Below are 22,329 nucleotides of genomic sequence, written 5' to 3' on the forward strand. Positions count from 1 at the left end.
TCCCTGATCTGGTCCCTTCTACTCCACCTACTCTTCCTTCTCCTACTCCTCCACCTTCTATTCCTCCTCCTCCTCCTCCTCCAGTCACAGGAATCTATCAGCGTCGCCAGCGAGATGTTGCTCCTGCCTTGCCGCCTGGGTTTTCCGTCCTCGCAGCCGGAGATCCCGATCTCCTCTTCTCAGGTACCTCTTTTACCATCTTTTGATAAGTTAGTTGATTCTCCTATTACATCTCGTACCCGCTCTCGTACAACTGCTCATCCTATTCCTTCTGTGGTTTCCTATGACCATCTGACTGCTCTGTTTCGTAGCTTTGTCTCTTCCTTGTCTTCTGTCTCTTTACCCAGGTCTGTTTCTGATGCTCTTGCTCATCCGGGATGGCGCGTTGCTATGGAGTCTGAGATGGCTACCCTTCATTCCAATCACACCTGGGATTTAGTTCCTCCTCCTTCCGGGGCACATACCGTTGGCTATAGATGGGTGTTCACCATCAAATATTTACCAGACAGTACTGTTGAGAGGCTAAAGGCTCGCCTTGTCGCCAAAGGTTACACCTAGACCTTCGACGTTGATTACATGGAGACCTTCTCCCCAGTTGCTAAGATTCCCTCTATTCATGTTTTCATTTCCCTTGCTGTCAATCAAGGCTGGCCCCTCTATCAGCTTGATGTCAAGAATTCCTTCCTTCATGGTGACTTGCTTGAGGAGGTTTACATGGAGCAATCTCCAGGGTATGTTGCTCAGGGGGAGATGTCATCTTCACTTTGCAGGCTACGTAAGTCCTTGTATGGGCTCAAGCAGTCTCCTAGAGCATGGTTTGGGCGCTTTAGTGACGCTGTCATGCGATTTGGCATGCAGCAATGTGCAGTTGATCATTCTGTCTTTAGTTGTCACTCTGATGCAGGACATGTTCTCCTTATAGTCTATGTGGATGATATTATTATTACAGGCAGTGATACAGTTGGTATACAGAAATTGAAGACCTTCTTACAGGCATAATTCTCCACTAATGACCTTGGTCGCATACAGTATTTTTTAGGGATTGAGGTAGCTTATTCTGGCAGTAATCTATCCATTTCTCAGCGGAAATATGTGCTTGATTTGTTAGAGGAGACTGGATTTGTGGGGGCAAAGCCTGCTGGTGTTTCTATGGATCCAAACACCAAGCTAATTGCAGAAGAGGGAGACTTGATGGACGACTCTAGCAGGTACCGTCGTCTGGTTGGGAAACTTATTTATCTCACTGTTACTCGCCCAGATATCTCTTATGCAGTTGGGGTAGTTAGCCAGTTTATGAGTGCCTCTCGTACTTCTCACTGGGCAGCGGTAGTTCAGATTCTTCGCTATTTGAAAGGTGCACCAGGGAAATGTTTGCTATTCAAGAAAAATGGGCATGTCAGAGTGGAAGGATTTAGTGATGTAGATTGGGTAGGATCTCCAGCAGATAGGAGATCAACCACGGGTTATTGCACCTTTGTTGGCGGCAATCTGGTATCGTGGAAAAGTAAGAAAGAAGAGATTGTTTCAAAGTCTAGCGCCGAGGCAGAATACCGAGCTATGTCTCATACTAGTGGGGAGCTTCTTTGGTTACGGTCTTTCATGTCAGAGATTGGTTTCTCTGCTACTTTTTCACCTCAGCTCTACTGTGATAGTAAAGCTGCGATTTACATAGCCACCAATCCCGTATTTCATGAGAGAACCAAACATATAGAGGTTGATTGCCATTTTATTCGCCAGAGAATCTAGAGGGGCTAAATACACGTTTCCTTCACTTAATCTGTGGACCAGTTAGCAGATATTTTTACCAAGTCATTACCTAAGTCAAAGTTAAATGATATTTGTAACAAGCTGGGAATGTATAATATCTACATTCCAGCTTGAGGGGGAGTGTTGGATATAGTGTATTGCCTAAGGGCATAATTGTCATTTTTTGTACTTATCCTATTTAATATAAATACATAAGTGAGGGGGCGATTTTCCCAACTCACTTTTCACTTCTCTCTATTCTCTCTCAACACTACCGATCCCTTGTTTCATGAGAGGACCAAACATATCGAAGTAGACTGTCATTTTATTCACCAGAGGATACAGAGATGTGAAGTTCAGGTTGCTTTCACTCGATCTGTAGATCAGCTAGCGGATGCATTTACCAAGTTCTTAAGCAAAGCTAAACTCAATGACATTTGTAACAAGCTAGGAATGTATAATATCTACATTCTAGCTTGAGCGGGAGTGTTAGATATATGTAATAAGCCTGAGGGCAATATAGTCATTGTACTTGTCTTTATAATATAAATATCATCGTGAGGGGGGGCAAGTCTCCAACTCTTTCATTCTCATTCTCTGACTCTAACAACCACCATTGCCTTCTTGCCCGGGATTCCCAAAGCTAGACCCATCAAAATTGAGTTTCAATTGACTTGGACTAGGCGGAACCCACTCAGGAATGAGAGTGGCCAATGGTCGCTACTGAAACATATCTCCCTCAAACCATGTTAGAGATCATCAGTGGAGATGAATTTGAAGCCAGGAAAAGTCTTAGTCGAAGAGATGGGTAAGGCTATTATCTTTGTGAATATGAAGTGTTACATTTTGACCATGCCTTGGAAGAGATGAGTTTTCTTTTCTTCCATAACACCCAAATGGTGTCCAACAAAACCAAGTTCCATAGAATCTTCCCCTTCTTTCGCCACAAAGCAAGGGACCACAACTCCAAAAGTTCGATAAGCCTGAGTAGGAAGACCCAAAGCATACCAAATCTGTTGAGAACCCCTATACCCCCTTGGTAAGCCTGATGTGGTCCATTGTATGACTCGACTCCACAAATAGTGCACGGTGATATACAACCATTTGAATTTTGTCGAGGAAGGCGATCCAACCAAAAGCACATACCCTTGGGGCGCTGGAATTCACCACATTCTGGCCATAAGAGAGGTCACTGAACAATTCACAAGTTGATGGTAGAATGATTCGACCCAAAACTCGTCCGATGAGCACCAGGTCCAAACCCTTTTATCTTTGCCGGACTTCTTGATGTAATATGCTTCCAGCAACCCCAAAAATATGGCCACTCGATCCAACTTTCTATCGAAGAAGTTTTTCCCAAAGTTAATTTTCCATGTCCTTTTCTCTTCCCACTGGAAACAATCCTTCACTATTGCCTCATTTTCCAAAGCCACTGCAAACAGATTGGGGAACGAGTCCTTAAGGGGGGGGGGGGGGGGGGGGGGGCGGAACTTGGCACACCATTTGTCATACCAAAACTGAATTCTGTCACCCTTGCAAAATCTGTATCTTATCCCTTAATTTGTGTTTGTCTCAGGATGTCCCTCCAAATTGGCAGTGTACCATGACTATACTTCTCATCAGATATCCAATGGCCCAATACCGCCCCGTATTTGTCTTCTATGACTTTGGCCCACACTTGTTGAATCTCTTCCCCGAACCTCCAAAGCCATTTCCCAAGTTATGCCATTTTTTTGAATGGCAATTTCCATGACTATAAAATCAGCCTAATCTCTTTCTCTCTTTCTGGAATCTGTCTCCTTACATGGATTTTCGAATCAGAGCAGGCGACTATCCGGCTTCTTCCGATTTAACCACTCCATCCGCCAATCGGTTTTTCATGACGCAAGCATTGCGAAGATATATCGGCGGAGATTCACAACGGAGAGACTTATTTCTTGTTAAAGTATAAAAGAATAAATAACGCCTCTCTCCAACAGCTCAAGCTTTTGGAGTAACTGGTTGTTTCACATGGTATCAGAGCAAATGCCTGGGTTCAAACCTCTTTGATAGCAAAATCCACATGCAATGGCCAAACCGAAAAGAGTGGCCACATGCAACACGTGTAGGCCAACCCTAAAAAGAGGAGTCACACGTGAGACCGGGAGAGGGGGGGGGATGTTAAAGTATAAAAGAATAAATAACGCCTTTCTCCAACAGCTTAAGCTTTTGGAGTAACTGGTTGTTTTACACTTCTGAATCGAGTTCCTTCCAACGGATCAGGGATGAGATAATAGCACTCGAAGAGCAAGTTAGGAGGGAAATGGCATTGGAGCAACATATTTCTGAAGGCCTGCCGATTTATTTCTAAATCGAGTTATTTTCGGAGAGGCCTTGAGACGGGAGCTCGAAAAAGAACGGTTCGTAGATGAGATAATAGAACTCAAAGAGGAAGTCAGGAGGGAAATGACATTGGAACGACAGATTGCATGCCGAAGGCCTGCCGATTTATTTCTAAATCGGTAACTGGTTGTTTCACATTTCTGAATCGGTTACTTCCAGAGAGGCCTTGAGACGGGAGCTTGAAAAAGAACGGATCATAGATGAGATAATAGCACTGAAAGAGGAAGTCAGGAGGGAAATGGCATTGGAGTGACAGATTGCGCTCTGAAGGCGTGAAGTTGGGGCTTTCGAGAGATTGCATTGTTGTGGACGAAATGTGTATCTCTGATTTATTTTGATGAACTCTGCTTTGTTTAAAAAAATGTGTTGGTGTTTTCTTATGCATGACCAAGGGTGGAGTATTCGGGCACACAAACATGTTTATGGTCATGCGTATTTTGGTCCTTAATCATTTGTTTGTGATACCTTTTAGCTTGAACTGCAAAAGGAGACTCCATTTTCTGCCTCACTTCTTCTTCTTCTCTACAATAACAGAAGTTATGCCTTATTAACACCTTTCAGTCTTCTGATCACCAGGTCACTTGCTCTGATGGGCCTACACACCTGTTAACAACTAACCAAGTTCATTTTCCGCTCCCCCCCACCCCCCCACCCCCCCAAACACACACACACACACACACACACGAAAAAAGGAAAAATAAAACTTCTCTAAATTTGCTCTATTCTCTTAATCACACTCATGAGACATTTGAAGACTGATAAGTGATAGACTGTAATATTAGCAAGGATGGCTTTACTAAGGGTAATTTTGCCCCCCAAAGAGGCCAAATTATGCTTCCATGAATCCTATCTTTTCTCCACTGTCTCCACAATATGATCCTACTCTCCCTTTCTGGGTCTTTTGACATGCAACAGAAGGCCTAAATATGTTATTGAGAACTTATCAACAGTACAACCAAGGAAACCAGCCAACCCATTAATCACCCCCAGATGTGTGGATACCCAGAATCCCGGACTTATGAAAATTCGACCTCTGGCCCATCACTGTCTCGTAACCCCGGCGAGTAGCCTTCAACTTTAACACCTTCACTACTTTTGGAGCACCAGAAACCAAGTCATCATCAGATTGAAGATGAGAAACCTCCATAGGGGTACAACTTGGGCCGGGTTTGATCGGGTTGAGGCCAACCCTAACCCAACCTGAGAGAACAATTCTTCAACCCAAACCGACCTCAACCCGAGGAGAGTCAAACCAAACCCAACCCGCATGGCTGCATATAATACAGTCAACCTGAACCCAACACGATTTCCAGTTACATAAGTATTTCGTTCAATTTTTTTAGAGAATATGCAAAAGAAAATAACAAATTTAAGGCTAGAAGAAGAATGGTGACCTACCTTTTATGTGACACGCCGATTTTCTTCCTAGGTGCTGCTGCTTCTTTTCCTCTTCCTCTTCTTCCAAGTAATTTTTCTCCCAGATGTTTGATTTGGAAATATAGAGAGGAAAAAAGAGATCCAAGCATGATTAAATGAAAAAAGGACCAACATTTTCCTCTACGTGCCACACATTTAGGCAACAGTTACAAGAGCTTCAAGTGTCCTAGTCACAAAAGTTGGGTTTCTTCATCACCTTGGCGACGATTGCGGGTTTTCTTCGTCACCGACGTGATTGGCTATCCCTTCTCTCCCGTATTCTTCGATGTGAATCGCGACATGCAACAAGGGCAAATCCCGAACCCTAGCAAGTGCAAAACTTAGGTGACTGGAGCCCCATTTTGGCATCGTTTTTGTTATGTTCTTCTGTTTTCATTTTTTCCAATGAAATGCAGTGGAAATTTACCCTAAATTCACTCTACATGCAAGGCGCAAGCTAAATTTTTGGGACTCAAATTTCAAATGGATGAAATCGGATGAGTCGGTGAAAAGTTAGGTTTACTTGTTAAATAGTTTGGGTGAGCGTCTGTGGAAGTCAACCCTAACTTCAAAAAGTTAAGTTTACCTGTGTGACTGGCTGCAAAAATCCACCTGAAATTCAGGTTTGTGTCGGGTCGGGTCGCGCGACGCCTTAACCCTAACTCGACCTGAAATAAATTCGGGTCTCCTTTTTTCAAGACCCGACTCAATCAAGCCCTAACCCAACCTGAGAAAAAATCAGGCTCAACCCAATTAAGCCCTAACCCAACCCGAGAAAAAATAGGGTTCAACCTGACGGGTTCGGGTTGAGCCCAACTCAAGTGGCACCCCTTGACTTCCAATCCTGAAGCCTTCAATGAGCCCCTGGGCTCTACTCTTATCCAACATCTCACTAAGAGTCTTAGCCACTATCAGAAATAAGAATAGGGAGATCGGGTCTCCTTGCCTTAAGCCTCTAGAGGACTTAAAACAGCCTTTTCGTGTTCCATTGATCAAGATTGAGAAAATACACCTTTTGATCCAATCATACCCCCGGTTCCCAAAGCGCATCCTCTCTAGAATGTAGTCCAGGTAGTCCCATCCACCCGATCGTAAGAGAGAATTATCTAGGATTTGTCTTGTATGAAGGTCGACTAGTTACTTGATATAATTTGTGGTAGAATTTTCTGGAGGCGCTCTGCTAGGACTTTTGCTTAGACTTTATATAGGCACCCTACGAGGCCTATAAGCAAGAAGTCCACTATGTTCAAAATTCCTGAGACTTTGAGTATTGGAGTGATGAAAGTGGCCCCCTTTCCTTTGTCCAGTTCTTGCCCTTCTTTGAATTCCTTGTAAAATTTGGAGGTGTCTTCCTTCACATACTCCCAAAAACTCTGAAAAAATGCCAAACAAAGACTATCCGATCCTAGGGTTCTATCCCTTCCTCCCTCCCTAGAGCGAAAAGGCTCGTCCTTATCTCATCTATGTCAAAAAGCTTCTCTAATAGGTCTCTATCCCGTTCTTCCAACCTACTCACCCCATCTTGTTTGGGATGAGAGACTGATGAATATAGACCCCTGCAAAGTTCACAATCTCCTCTACAATCACTCTTTTCTCTTCCCTAACCGTTCACTTGTAGAGCACTTATGCGGCTCCCCGTCTTTTTGTGTCGGCTATCCAATAGAAGTAAGCTGCATTTTTGTCTCCCTCTTTCAACCAACGAAACCTGAATCTTTGCCTCCAGAAAATTTCTTCATGTAGCACCAAACGCTTATGTTCGTCCTTTAGGGATCTCATCTCTTCCACCTCCTCCCTCGAGATGACACCCCTTGCAAAGACCATTGGACGACCAGGAAATAGCACTGAACAAGCACGCTCAGTGATTACCTACGCAATCAGTGAAGTGAGGGACCGAACGGAACGACTAAACCGATACGACTGATGTCCCGTTCCCCTTCCAGTTTACCTACTACGGTACCAGAGTGAATATGATCTCCACCATACATACGTAACGCTTTAGCTAGTACACGAAAGTGTGTACCACGATTTTTCTGTCTATCAATAACTGCATGCATTGCGCGATGGATGTGAAGAAGTAGACCGTTGTCTCGGCAATAATGAGCCAAGGTAGTATTTGCAGTGAATTCCCCTGTTAAGTAGTCATGCATGCCCTTGATATTTCCTGCATTCAGGAAAGTAGCCACGCACTTTTCTGATGAAATTTGTTAAAGCTCTCTTTAACTTGTTTATCCTCGGAGGCAAATGTGGCCACTTTTTATCATTCGTTTCATTATCGAGGAGTACCACGTGGACATTGTTCTTTTCTTCATTTCATCGTAGGTGGTTCTTATTACCTCATTTGTCATTTGTTTTATTGTCGGGGGACATTGTTCTTTTCTTCATTTCATTGTAGGTGGTTCTTACCTCATTTATCATTTGTTTCATTCTCGGGGAGTTCCACGTGGACATTGTTATTTTCTTATTTCATTGTAGGTGGTTCTTACCTCAAAACAGTCAGTTTATCTTAGTTCTCTAGAACCGTATGCCGACTGGTAATCACTTCACCCTTACTCTACTTCTCTCCTTATTTTTTCTCTTCTCACTGTATATGAACCTTTTTTGAAATCCTCTCCATATTTTGCTCTAATAACTTTCACTGTGTGCTTGTGTTCAATTAATATGCTGCAAATTTCATTCCCCTAATATTATTATATTTGAACATTTTATATGTCAAAGGAGACAAAAAAGGCAAAAGAAACACAAGAGGGCCACATTGGTCCAAATTCAAGTACATGATATTAATCGGTGCTACTGTCAGGTATTAGAATAGTTGTTTATTTCTTCACTACTACTGTGGCTCTAAAATGCTTGAACTATACGATTGACATTCAAGGTTGGCATACTAATCTTTGTTAGGTATTGTAGCAGCTCAATGGGTATACATTATGCTTTCTGTTTGAACCATAGGATAACGACTTTGCCAACAATTGAGCAATCTTATCTCACATTTTGTACCATAGTTTTCTTTTTCTTTTTCTTTTTGAATTAAACTAAATTAGGTAGAAGTATTTCTTCCTACTATTGTTTCCTGTCTGTAATGCTATTCTTTGGCTGCATGCAGGTGGTCACTGGGTGCAATAATGTACGAAATGCTTGTTGGTTATCCACCATTTTATGCTGATGACCCAATAACCACATGCAGAAAGGTTTCCCTACTAAGATCCTTAGTTTTTAATGTCTTCACGAGGCATGTTTTTGCTTGTTTATAATTAGAATGTTCTATTAAAATGGTGACTTCTATCTCAAACTCTATTAATATAATCTTTTATTTATTTGCCTCGTTTGTCATTGCCCTTATAATTTTCTTCATTTTCTCTTTTCATCCTCTGTGATACTCATGTGTATCTTTGATGTATGGACTGTTAGACATTGGAGTGGCTTTTGTGATACTTCACATGTATCTTTGATTTATGGACTGTTAGACATTGGTGTGGCCTTTCAATTAATTTTATATTGTCTTTGTCATTGCCCTTTCAATGGCTAGATGGATCTATCTTATGAAATCGAGATTTGAAGTTCCAAGCATCTTTAAGATCTTTCACATGATGTTCCACACTCAATTTGGAACAAATATCAACCAATCAACCAATCTTTCACATGATGTTTCACATTATCTCCTTCCTATAGAACTTACCTTTCATCCATTGCGTCTGTTTCTATTCTCACTAAAGTTTATGATTCCTTAGCTCAACCATGGTGGAAGGAAGCCATGGTCGAAGCGATGAAAACACTTGAAAAAAATTACACATGGGACCTGGTTTTTGCCAAAAGGAAAACACACGATGTGGTATAATGGGTATACACTATGAAACATAAAGCTGAAGGATCCATAGAGCGCCACAAAACTCATATGGTAGACAAAGGATACATGAAGTTCAGAAGTTGTATGGGATCGACTAGTAGATGTCATTCTCTCTTGATACCAAACTCAACTCTGCCAACGGTTTTTTCTCCTTAATTGCAACAAGGAGTGGCCACTTCATCAATTAGATATGCAAAATGTCTTCATGGCAATTTGCAAGAATACTTCTACATGGATATCCCCCTAGATTTCAGCCTAGAGAGAGAGAGAGAGAGCACATTCAAACAAAAGCCAAGTCACTTTAAATAGACGAAAAACACACACAAGCAAACAAGTACGTGAAAATCCTATAAGCGAAATAAAGGCTAAGTCGTTTCTCTTGGGCCTCTTGGATTGGTTCTTAATACCTTTTAGGGCTTTTGGGTGTGATTATTAGTTTCCAAGGGTAGTATTGTCTATTACTTTGGTAGGCGTGTCCTTTCCTTTTTGGTTCAATTTCCCGAGGAGGGGTTAATTGGTCTCCTTGATGTTCAGTGGCGAAAGTTGTGTAGTTGCCTCTAGGTTTTCTTTTCCTTCATTCTTTCTTTGCTTCTCGCTGGAGTATTTCGTGGTTGCTTCTTTTCTATCTGGTCTTGTATCGTATTTGGGTTCTGTTCTATTAGCTTATCTCTGAGAATGGAGAGTCATGACCCCTCTTCTAGTTTCCCGATCGTTTATGAAGGTAGAAGAGCGCGTCTGTCTTCAGAGGTGAGAATTCTGGAAGATATTTTAAGGAGGATGGAGGAGGCGGTTTATGATGAAGAAAAGGCTGCCTTAATGGATCCTTGGCCCAAGGAGGTAGCTGATGCCCTACTCCGAAAGCAATGGGATATTTTCTGACAGGAGGCTCAGGAATGCCCATTCCCCTTAAACCGGCTCACAGGGTCAACGGAGATTAGGGAAACCCAATCGCCTCTCTTTGCACATCCGTTCTTCAAATTTCTTCTGGCAGAAGAAAAAGATATGAGGAAGCTCAACTGGGAAGCCAACAAAACTATTGGCATTCAGGAAATGAAAGGAAGAATTGCGGATAGGACATTCCCCAGTCGTTTGGAGCAAGTTCCAGAGGAACTTCTTGTAGAAATTCTGGATTTTATGATTCAGCACGTCGTGGACAATATTGGGAAGTGTGCGACTTAAGGTTTCTGGGGGGGGGAGACTGGTTCCGACTAACCACAGTTTTTGGGCATGTGTAGAAGCTTAGTCGAACGATTTCTTGTAATACAACAGGTAGCTAAAAGAAAGCAGAGGCAATTAAATTGGTGGTTACTTCTAAGGGGATCTGGGTTTGTTTCTTTTTGCTGATTGGACGTTTTTGGAAGGCATAGTTGAAGGTTGCAGGAAAACTTGATAAGCAAGAAAATTTCGATGTTGGAGTTCTGTCAGATGTTGGAGTTTGTGTACAATCTTTTATGTAATCGACTATTAGGAGTCATTCTCTCTTGATGCCAAACTCAACTCCACCAAAGTTTTTTTCTCCTTAATTGCAACAAGGAGTGGCCACTTCATCAACTAGATGTGCAAAATGTCTTCCTTGCAATTTGCAAGAATACGTCTACATGGATATCCCACCTAGATTTTAGCCTAAAGGAGGGGGGAGAGAGAGGGAGAGAGAGAACATTTAAACAAAAGCTAAGTCACTTTAAACAGATGAAAAAACACATACAAGCAAACAAGTACGTGAACATCCTATAAGCCAAACAAAGGCTAAGTCAAGAAGCACCACATGCAGTCTAAGCAAGCCAAACACCACATGTAGTCAAAGCCTAATCCAATAGTCAAACAGAAGAAGCATATAAAAGCAAATAAAAGAACCACTAGATGGAGGGAAATGGGCACGCAATGACTTAGGTTGATTAGGGGACAAGCCCCCTGTCATTTTGGGGCCCAATGCGTTGCTTGTCTCCTTTCCCTTTGACTTGGGGGAAGATTGAACCCTAAAAGTTCCACTACTTTTCCATTTTCCCATTGTAGTCGACGCTACGCCGCCACCGCTACCCGAATCGTCTTCGGGTCCATCGTTGATCTTCTTCATCCCACCCGACATCCCCATCCCCTTGTTATAGTATGATCCCTCCAATGGTTGTGACGCTTGTTCACATCCCTAAATGCGTTTCCACAATACTTATAAATCAGACGGAGATGCGGATGGCATGATTTGTTGTGCCATAGAAGATCTTCCGACTCGTCAAGGGGCTGATAATGTTTACAGTTGAGGCAAAAGAAGGAAATCGTCGAATAGGGCTGTGTTCACCTTCATCTCTTCTATTGCTTTCAACTGTACATAGGGTTACTTGGTCTGAAGGCCACTATTTTTTAAGGACCAAAATAAATGAAATGATTTAAATCAGTTCATAAAAGTCTCTCTAGTCCAAAAACAAAGGGATAACACCATTCAAAAAAAAAACAACAAAGGGACAATCATTTTATCCTTGGAAAGAACCTAACTGATGCCTCAATTCTTCACAAAATCATTACAAATGAAAATCTATATATGATTCAAAAATGTAATAGTGCCATAAATATGTCTTGCACGACATTCCACATGATTCCTGACAAATCTTTTTCGAAAAAAAAAAAAAAACGTTTCTGGGAATGTGAAGAAGCCCATAAGGAGAGCTCGAATCTCTCTCAATACACAACGAAGTGGATTGAAACCACTTGCACAATCTCTTTTTTTGAAAAAAAATGATCCGATATGACCCTCTTTTCCATGCAAAAATTGTTAGGGTGAGAAGCACAAAGAGAAGTATCGAAAACTAGGTTTTTCAAATCTCACATTGAGGACAAATCATAAAATATAAAAATAAGCTTTCAGATGCCACCCATATTCCTTTGATCGAGCAAGGGTGGGGCCATACAGCTGTTGGCATCAGCCGTACGACATGTGAAGGTTACCACAAGATCTTTGCCCCCTTGATACTACCCTCTACTTGAATATCTTGCTGAGATAACAAATCTGCTGTTTAATGTCCAAGATCAGTAGGAAAATGAGAGTAGATAGTGTTTTAGTTTTGATTTATTTTCTTTTTCTTTTTTTAAATATTTGTCTTAGCTCTCATATCAAATAGAAAACAAGTTGAAAAAGAAAGAAATCAGGGAGAAAGGGTCACTGCTTGTTGATTATAATCACCCCCTAATCACTATTATTAAATTTAGCTCAACTTACATAAAAGGCACAATGGTACCCCCTCATTGTAAAAAGACTAAAATGCCCTTACGTTGTACTCTCAAAAGAAACAGAGGGCCAACGTCTGTTATTTTAGCATGCTTGCATTGTTTAGATGCAATCACCCTGTGAGGATGGGCATCATAATTTCCCATGTAGCTTGTCTACTTTTGGTAATTGGACTTGTGCTTAGATTGATACTTACTAGTGTATTTATATGCGAATGTTTTGAAAATCGAAATCGATTTGTAAATTATCTACTCCGTTGACCAGAAATAGGGTGGGCCCACATTGTTTGGGGGATCGCAATCATTCATCTGATGGCCCTGACATAGATAGGGTGTGCCCCAAAAATCATCTCCATAGGATCATCCTAACCCTTCAATTTGTGGAGGTTTAAAATAGACAGATTTGTGGAGGTTTATGATGTAGATAATGGGCCAATAAGTGGCATATTTGCCCATTAGGATTTATTTCCATGTTATTTAGTTTCTAGGATTTATATTTCTATGTTTTAGTTTTAGGATTTTATTTTCCATGGAATTTTATTTCAGTTGCCTATAAATAGGCTTCATTTTATTAGGAATTTAACTTGGATGATTAATTGAATTGAACTTCTCCCCCAGATTTCTATTCTTTCGTCTTTTCTTCTACTTCTCCCTAATTTCGTCTCTTCTTCTCTACTTATTCTTCTTCCCCTATTCTTCTTCCATTGTTCTCTTCTTCTCTTTTATACCTTTTCGTCTATTTCTCTTCTCGATCCTACATCAAATTTGGTATCAAAGCCAAAGGATCCAGGTCTCCTAAGTTTTCAATCAAGCCGCGCAGTCTCCAAAGATCTGTTCAAGAGTGAGTGCAAGCACTACAACGACCAACTTTGGGTGTCCGTTCGTTTAAGTCTGATCGCCGATCCGAGCCATCCAGGCCTTCGATCTGAGATCCGCGAAAAGCAGTGTCTTCCATTCGACTTGATAGATAGATTAGACGGTTGGTTTCAGTTTCCGACACCGATCCTTATGGCTCCACCATTTGTTCTATATTTCCATGGTTACGATGAACACCACTATCCCTATAGAGATGTCGATGATGCGTTTCAAGAATGGATCAAGGCACTTGATGCATATCATCAGTACTATAGTTATAATCATGAAATAACCATTTGTTGTGTTAAGGATTCAGTTTGCAGAGACGCCAAGTCAAAATGACAATTCTTCGTGCTAGAGCGCCATGAGTTAGGTAAGCCACGATTCCGTCTATGGGAAGTTCGTTATGAATTTATGAACATTTATGGATATCATTATCAGCAGAGATTGAAACGTGAGTTCGCAGTGTATAAACAAAGATTGATGTGTGAAGAAGCCGCTCGACGGGAAGAAGCTGCTCGACTTGCATAAGAAGCTGAATTTCAGGCAATCTTGGAAAGAAAGTACAATGCGTTACTTGAATGAGAGGAAATTGGTACGTGAACGTGAAGCTGCAGCCCGCCGCGAAGAACATGAAGCCTTCGTTGGCCTTGAACGAAACATCGTAGCCCGTCGTGCACGAGAGGCCGAAATTAAAATAGCGAAGGAAGTTGCTAACACTAATGACAAGCCAGACACAGATGATGCTATTGGTCCAACAGATGACATTGTGGATGAGACCATTATAGTTGTTGAGCCCCTGCTTATTATGTCAGATACTGAGTCCATGATGGCAGATATTGAGTCAGAGATCTCTGATATAGAGCTAGAGAGTCCAGTGATTGCTGAGGCCGAAGACGATTCAGAGATTTCCACAGGGCCGATTGCCGAGCATCTAGAGAGACAGATTGACTTTTCCACAGTCGAGACAGTTATTGTGACATAGCCATGTGAGTCTGATCCTTTGATAGAGTCGACCGACCACCGTCATGAGTCAGAGGCGAGTGACCTGACTGATGAGTCGTTATCTGTGACGGATGATCGGGAGTATCTTACGGAGGATTTCCCTATCTTTGAGCCAATTGAGCAGATTGTCGAGATTTGTGTTGACACAGAGGAGCATCATGGCAGTGTTGAGTCTCCCGTGGATATTTCAACAAATGATTTTAGCACATTGGTCGATACCGTTGAGCCAGATATGCCCTTAACAAATGATTCCATTGAGCCAGATTTAATACCAGCAGGTGATATCTTTATTGAGGCTGGTCATGGATTGGTATTGCCCATAGCTGTTATGCCGATCCCACCGATCCAGGAGGAGTCCGTTGCCATTTTCCCAGCTTCATTACCTGTCAGGAGAGGTTCGCGTATTTATGATTCTACATGGGCGATTTCTTCCCTCTCACTCCATCGACATTTCAGACGCTTCTCACGGTTGTTATGAGAATTACACATCAGGAGTGTCGCCGACAGATTGCGACTCATGCTGCTTGAGTGGGTCGTCTACATATTTGATCCGGGTGGATTAGAACTCGAGGGCGAGTTCTATTCAAGCGGGGGAGAATGATGCAGATAATGGGTCAATAAGTGGCATATTTGCCCATTAGGATTTATTTTCATGTTATTTAGTTTCTAGGATTTATATTTCTATGTTTTAGTTTTAGGATTTTATTTTCCATGGAATTTTATTTCAGTTGCCTATAAATAGGCCTCATTGTATTAGGAATTTAACTTGGATGATTAATTGAATTGATTGAGAGCTTCTCCCCCAGATTTCTATTCTTCCCTCTCTTCTTCTACTTCTCCCTAATTTCGTCTCTTCTTCTCTCTTCTTCTTCTTCCCCTATTCTTCTTCCATTCTTCTCTTCTTTTCTCATCTATTCTCTTTTTTTTCTTCTCTTTTATCCCCTTTTGTCTATTTCTCTTCCCAATCCTTCATCAGTTTAAGCCCGTCCATTTTAACCTCTGCAAATCGAAGGGTTATGATGATCGTATGGATATAATATTTTGGGCACACCTCATCGGCCCATCAGATGAATGGTTTGCATCACCCAAACAACGTGGGCCACCCTATTTCTGGCCGTCCGAGGAGATATGAATGGTTTGCATCACCCAAACAACGTGGGCCACCCTATTTCTGGCCGTCCGAGGAGATAATTTATCTAATCCGTCGGAGTAGAAACATTTTCCCCTATATATATATATATATATATATATATATATATATATATATATATATAACACGTGCGTGTATTTATTAGAAAAATATGAGAATTATAAACAAATTAGCAACTTTAATAAAAATGACTAGTTCATTTTCCATCCAAATCCAACAATTTAAACAGAAACTATCATGATTAGTTATTCAATATCATGTCACATACTAATCATCCGTTCCCACCCAAACTATGCATATTGGATAATAATCTTTTGTTTTTTAATGGTATATTGGATAATAATCTTAAACATAATAAAAGACACAAGTTCATATCAATTCTCAAAGTCTCAGGCATCAAATAATAATATCAATTATCAAAAGCTGGTAAGTCATCGTTGTTGTCCTCATTATCATCATCTACCTCCTAAATGTAAGTAATGCCCTCGAGCACATATCAACATGCGTTCCTGAAAAAAGGTAGAAAAAGAGACAGTAAGTATTCTGCATTTTTAATATGTATTTGCATATTTATTTTTTAATATTAAATGCATATGCAATCACTACAAACAAAGAACTTTGTGCATGCTCTAATAAGAAATAGAAATTCAATATTTTTTTTTGTTTTTAATTAAATTTGTTATTGAACATTACTGATTTGGCATATTATTTTTTACTTTTTAAAATATTTTAAATTAATTTTCTAAAGGGTTTTCTTGATCTTATTATTCAATATAGTTGCCCGTTGCAATTATAATGTTGGTCCCGGTTTTTGATATTGGAGCTTATTTTATCATAATTGTTTTCTTCTTCAATGCCTTACAACTTTGATCATTGAGTTCCAAGATGTATGAATATATTATTTTATTGAATTCTGAACAGAATCCGGCCCGTTTGCATGCCACAGTGATATTTATATGTCTAGGAACATCAGCTTCTTTAGTGAACTGGTATAATAGAATGATGAGTCATACACATGGATTAAAATTTCGGTTTCGGTTTCGGCCGAAATCCGGTCAAGAAAAAAAAGTATTATTTTATTAATTTCGAAATTTCGGCCAAAATTACCGAAATTTCAGAATTAATAATATATTTTTGAAAATAAAATTCAAAAAATCTGAAATTTCGGACCGAAATTTAAACCCATGGTCATACATATGTGATATTTTATGAGACTTCACAATAGATATATTCTGAAGAGCTATCCATTATTTGAAGAATATTTCATGGCATTGATGTTTATGTTTCAGTCGTTGGTTTTCTTCGCTTATTTAGTATATCCTTTCTTTTTTATATTTCAATTGGTACTTGGTAATTCTCTCTCCTTGCATATCGCATAGAAGATTATAACAACTCAGCACTCTACGCACCATATGCTATGATTATATTTTTTGGGAAAAATATATTATTTTTGTTTTCAGTGTGGTGATTAATGGTTTTCAGATTGTGCACTGGAGAAATCACTTAAAATTTCCTGAAGAGTCACGGTTGACACCTGAGGCGAAGGATCTTATTTGTAGGTTGCTATGCGATGTTGACCACAGGCTAGGTACTGTGGGGGCGTACCGGATAAAAGTATGATTTTGAATCAGCTGTAGTCTGAATGTTTTTGGTGTCATCAATGTTTGTTGTACCTTGTATTTATTGCCATTGGATTTTTTCTCAGGCTCATCCTTGGTTTAAAGATGTTATATGGGACAAACTCTATGAAATGGAGGCAGCATTTAAGCCAGAGATTAATGGAGAGCTGGATACTCAAAATTTTTTAAAGTTTGATGATGTATGACACTTTTGTTACTCCCATTTCCCTTTTTTTTTTAAATGTTTGTTACTCCCATTTTTATACCATATTTTACGTCCTATGTACTGTTTGGTTTATTTCCTTGCACTTAGATTATTACTATGCTGATTTTAACCATTTTAGGCAAATTCTACGTCACTTTTCTGTGTTTTAATGCTATCCAATGTGGTTGCCTCCACATTATTGCATGAATTTATTCTCATTGTCATGAGTATTGAGTGCAAGTATGAAGTTCATGGAGGTATTTTTTACACGACTGTTTAAGTGCAAGGGGCATTTGTTACACATTGGATTTTTATCATTTTTACAAAACAAAATTAAGACCATGCATTTCTAGGCCGAGGAACATTCTGAATTCTCAAATTTGAGTATTTTGCATTTTTTTAAATTAAAACTATTTTTCATTTTTCAAGATCTTAATCGTTTGCTTATCAATGTTATTTTCTACATAATTCGACCTTTCGCTTACCTTTTGAAGTCTTTTTCGATGAAATAAAAGCATCCTATTTGGAAAGTTCAACATTAATTACATTCTACTCATTCCCAAATCCCTGTTGGTTTTGGATTTTGTGAATTGATTTTAAGTCCAAACCTGATTATTGTACTCAAAATTTTGTTTACTTTTGAGTCTAATAATCAATTTTGGACTGAACATTCTCAAAATCCAAGACGAACAGGGCCTAAAAGTCCCTAGTAGTTGGTGAAAGCAAACTTAATTGTTTTCATCGTGCTACATCTTTCTACTGGTTTGGTCTCACTTTCGTGTTTCAAGCTTCTAAGTGCTTTTATATTTTGCATAATACCTTTGTTAATGTGCATTATTTCTGATTTTTTTGAACCTCAGTTGGATCCTCCAACACCGGCAAGAACTGGTTCTGGACCCACACGGAAGGTACTGGATTAATTTATGTGTAAACTATGTTTTTCTTGAATTTGGATTGGGATTTTTCAATTTTTGTTATATCGAATACTTACATGAGATGAACTCTTTGGTGATATTTAGACTATTTCATGGCTCAATCCATGAAAGACTTGTATCATATATTTATGAACTGCCTTAAAAGAATTAAGGTGTACTTTGGAGTGGAGCACATTCCTTTCTCTTTGCCATTAGTTGAATAGGTAAATATTGAAACTCTCTATACATTGTTCATAAAACAAACACAATTATAGTGAATGGAACTTTTGTATGTTAGATCATTGACCTCAACTTTCCTTTGTACATTATACTAACTCGAGTTCTTCTTAAGAATATACAATTTTTAATGATTTCACCAGAGGCCCTTTCTCATTATTGAATAGCGACATGGATTTCAAATAGTAAATGACCTTGCTTCATTGCAACCTATGTTAGCAAAACTTGGAACTCTTTAAAAAAATTCATTTTAAGCTTTTTTTTTTTTTTTTTTGAAAATGTATTAATCGAAGAGTATTTCTGCCCTTGGGGTTGCTCTTTTCCCTTTTCTCTCCTTTTTCCATCTTGAATCTTAATCGAGCTATTCTCATTGATGAGATGCATTATGATAAATGGAAATAAGCATTTTCCGGACTCCACCCTAAGGTCTTCGGTGAAATTTGTCCTGTGTTGGGCTCTAGCATTGCGTATATAAAGTAGTTGGATTGTCTAAATTTCTGTTTGCTATTTTCTTTTCTTTTTTTTGTATTTCATTACATGCCTAGGACAGTACATTCTTACGTCCTGTTGAAAACTGCTCCGCTGCTGCTAACATTTGACAATCTACAAATGGACCTGACTGCCTAAGTTACTCAATTTGTGGGTTTTGCTCCTGCAACAGCTTTTCCGATTTGAGTGGGATCATTATAACCGTTGATTTCAATGAGAAATTAATTCAGAACCTAGAAGTGTAACAATAAACAAATGATTTTTTTTAACCAGGTGTCAGATTTTCTGTTTTAGTCCTTTGCCATCCCTTCAGAAGAATCTTTCCACCACCTTGAAGACATGTCGGGATCTTTATTTCTAGTCATCTATTATGGTCTTTGCATTTATTCTAAGCACTGATGCAGCCCATTCTAATCACCCCATCAGGTGTTTCATCCTTTTCTCTTACAAGAAAATGAAATTAAGTATCTAAATATGAAAAAGCAAAACTATTTTTTCACCCTATCTGTTTGGGTGCCTGAATTTTTTTGGTTCTTGGGACTTTTGTGGAATTTACGCAGGAAACCCACGTTTGGTTGCTAGTTATATAGTGGGCAAAAAAGAATCCCACAAACCAAAATAACCCCGCACGAAACCCAAAGCTGGAAAAAAAAATCCCAGGAACCAAAATAATCCCGCACGAAATCCGAGGAACCAAAATAACCAAAAGAAGAACTTTTTTCTTGCCAACAGTTCAAGCAACCAAACAAAGCATGGGATTTTTATTTTACCGGGATTTTTTTCCCCACCATAGTCCGGTCAACCAAACATGGGATTTTTATTTTACCGGGATACTTCCAGGGAGTTTTTTTCCCCACCAATCTCCCAGGAAGTTTTTTGTTCCACAAAAGTCCCAAGAACCAAAATAATTCTGGCATCCAAACGGAGCAGGGTTTAAAAAATACTTAGAAGCTTTTAGTGAACTAGTAGTTGCAATATTTCACCATTTATCTCAACGTCTCTGGCTCTACTGGAATTGTTTCTTACATTTCCAAGTTCTTCATTGTGGATTTACTCACTGACTATCATATAAGAAGCAAATGACCACCTCTGATTGAAATCAGGGGGCTATTAGACTTTCACCAATACAAATATTGCGTCTTGTTAAAATCTTTCCTATAAAGAGGTTATAAACTGATTAGCAGATGCACGCCAAAAAGCAGTAGAGAAAGTGGATCAAGATAAGGGAAGGAGGAATAAGATGAGGAGAGAAGGGGGGGGCATCTCACAAACATATATTATTACCTTACTCTTAAGTGACTTGATCCTGAATAATATGACAATCAACTTTGATGGGCTTCGTTCTTCTATGAAACACCATATTATAGGCAATGTGAATAACATCCTCATTATTGCAATGGAGTTTCATTGGAGTAGGATCCTCAACTCCCATCTTAGTCAGGTGTAACGCAGACACATTAACTTACTACGTGCGTGAGTTGTGTATCTATATTCCATGCTCAGCTTCAACTGATGATCGAGCCAGCAATGATTGTTTCTTGCTCTTCCACTTGTTACCTCCCACAAATGTGTAATAGCCACTAGTTAATTTCCTGTCTGCTGAGGATGCTGGGGATCCTGCCCAATCAACATCACAACATCCTATGACCTCCAAATGCGCATGATTTTTTATAATAGACCTTTTCCTTGTGACCCTTTGAGATAGCTCACTATGAGGAGATCAGCTTCCCAATGATGAAGGCAAAATAATGCAAGAATTGAATATTCATAACATATGTAACATGTCTTTGAAGGAGTTGCCAAGTTTCGTCATTTCTTATTCATTAAAGTGATAGCTTTGACAATAGCATGGGTGAGGACTTTACCTTCGTTTCGGTTTGTCTCGGCCTTCGACCTATGTGAGGCTTGGAAGGAGGTGTGCTCCAGTGTAGAGAGGCAACCATCAATTGTTCAAGAATGGTAGGCTCCATCGAATTGGTTGCTTAAGCTAAACTTTGATGGCTCTAGTATGGGCAACCTCGGTTCAACAGGCATAGGAGGTGTCCTAAGAAACTCAAGTGTTGGTGTTATGTGGCCTTTTCAGGTCCTCTTGGGGTTGCAGACGCAAGCGAGACAGAGGTTAGAGCTGTCCACCAGGGAATAAAGTTCTTGGATAAAGATTGCATGGATAGGGTAATTGTGGAGGGAGACTCCATGAATGTCATTCGGTGGCTTAAACAATCGATTGTCCCTCCTTGGAGTTTGCCCAGTTCTTTGATGAGATTAAAGACAGGGTGGAAGGGTTGTTAATCACATTTAAACACACCAGAAAGTCCGCTAACACTGTGGCTGACAAGCTTGCTAGGGATGGAGCGGGGAAGCAGGGGTTAGAGATGGTTGATTTTCTTCCTCCTTAATCTTTATCTTATGGTCTTTTTGTTTCTCTTTGCTTTCTTTGTGGCTTCTTTCTGTACTTTTCGGTTGACCATCTCGGTCTTCCCTTTTCTCTTTGAATGAAATTGCAACCATTAAAAAAAAAAAATGTAACATGTGGACATCTGATGGGCAAGTGTATCTGCTTGCCCACCAAATGCTTATGTTTGGAAGGATCATGGAGAGATGAAGATACCTTGCTTGGAACAAGCAACTTCAATCCAAGGAAAGTATTAACCTTTTCAATCTCTTTTGAACTATTTCCATTGAGCCCCATGTCATCCACAAACAATTCGTGAATATTATATGAGAATCAAGAGAGCAACAACTGTCATTGAACACGCCTGGAAGAGGAAAATCGCTCGACGTAGTCAGCAACAACTTCAGATTACACCAAGAAAGTCATTGATCGTAATGTGTGAACCCTTGCCAAATTTTTACTACTTGCTTGAGGATACACAAGTAGAAGCTTATGGACTTAAGGAAAGTTTCTCTTTGCTTGAGCTGACACGTCATCATGAATACATCGAAAGCGCACATGGTCATCACCCTACTTCAAACCAAAGACATGACTGCCTAAAGCTACTTGTGCATTGGAAGTACCTAGTTCATTGGAAAGGACAACCGTATGTGACATGTGCGGGGATTCCAGTTGAAGAATCTTACTCATCGTGCCAATCATTTTATTCGACGGGGTCGAATCTTTTCAAGAGGGGGAGAATGATGGGGACCATCATAGGGCCATATTTTAATTTTTAAGTGTGTTTTAGGTGTCTTTTAAGTCCTTTAAGTTATAATAGGGGTATTAGAGTCTTTTCCCATCAAAATAACTAAAGTTATTT

General features: G+C 39.8%; 1 protein-coding gene across 1 annotated transcript in view; it reads left to right on the top strand.

The window, feature by feature from the left end:
- The window catches only part of LOC143885179 (AGC (cAMP-dependent, cGMP-dependent and protein kinase C) kinase family protein), a 61,731-nt gene that overhangs the window by 33,740 nt on the left and 5,662 nt on the right, over nucleotides 1–22,329 (top strand). The window contains exons 7-10 of the mRNA XM_077389220.1: nucleotides 8,645–8,729; nucleotides 17,094–17,225; nucleotides 17,317–17,430; nucleotides 18,296–18,343. Of these exons, the coding sequence (XP_077245335.1) occupies nucleotides 8,645–8,729; nucleotides 17,094–17,225; nucleotides 17,317–17,430; nucleotides 18,296–18,343 (379 nt within the window). The remainder of the gene's footprint in view (nucleotides 1–8,644; nucleotides 8,730–17,093; nucleotides 17,226–17,316; nucleotides 17,431–18,295; nucleotides 18,344–22,329) is intronic.

This window comes from Tasmannia lanceolata, unplaced genomic scaffold, assembly GCF_043159265.1.
Source record: "Tasmannia lanceolata isolate RefF3 unplaced genomic scaffold, GAP_Taslan_0.1 ptg000008l, whole genome shotgun sequence".
NCBI lineage: Eukaryota > Viridiplantae > Streptophyta > Magnoliopsida > Canellales > Winteraceae > Tasmannia > Tasmannia lanceolata.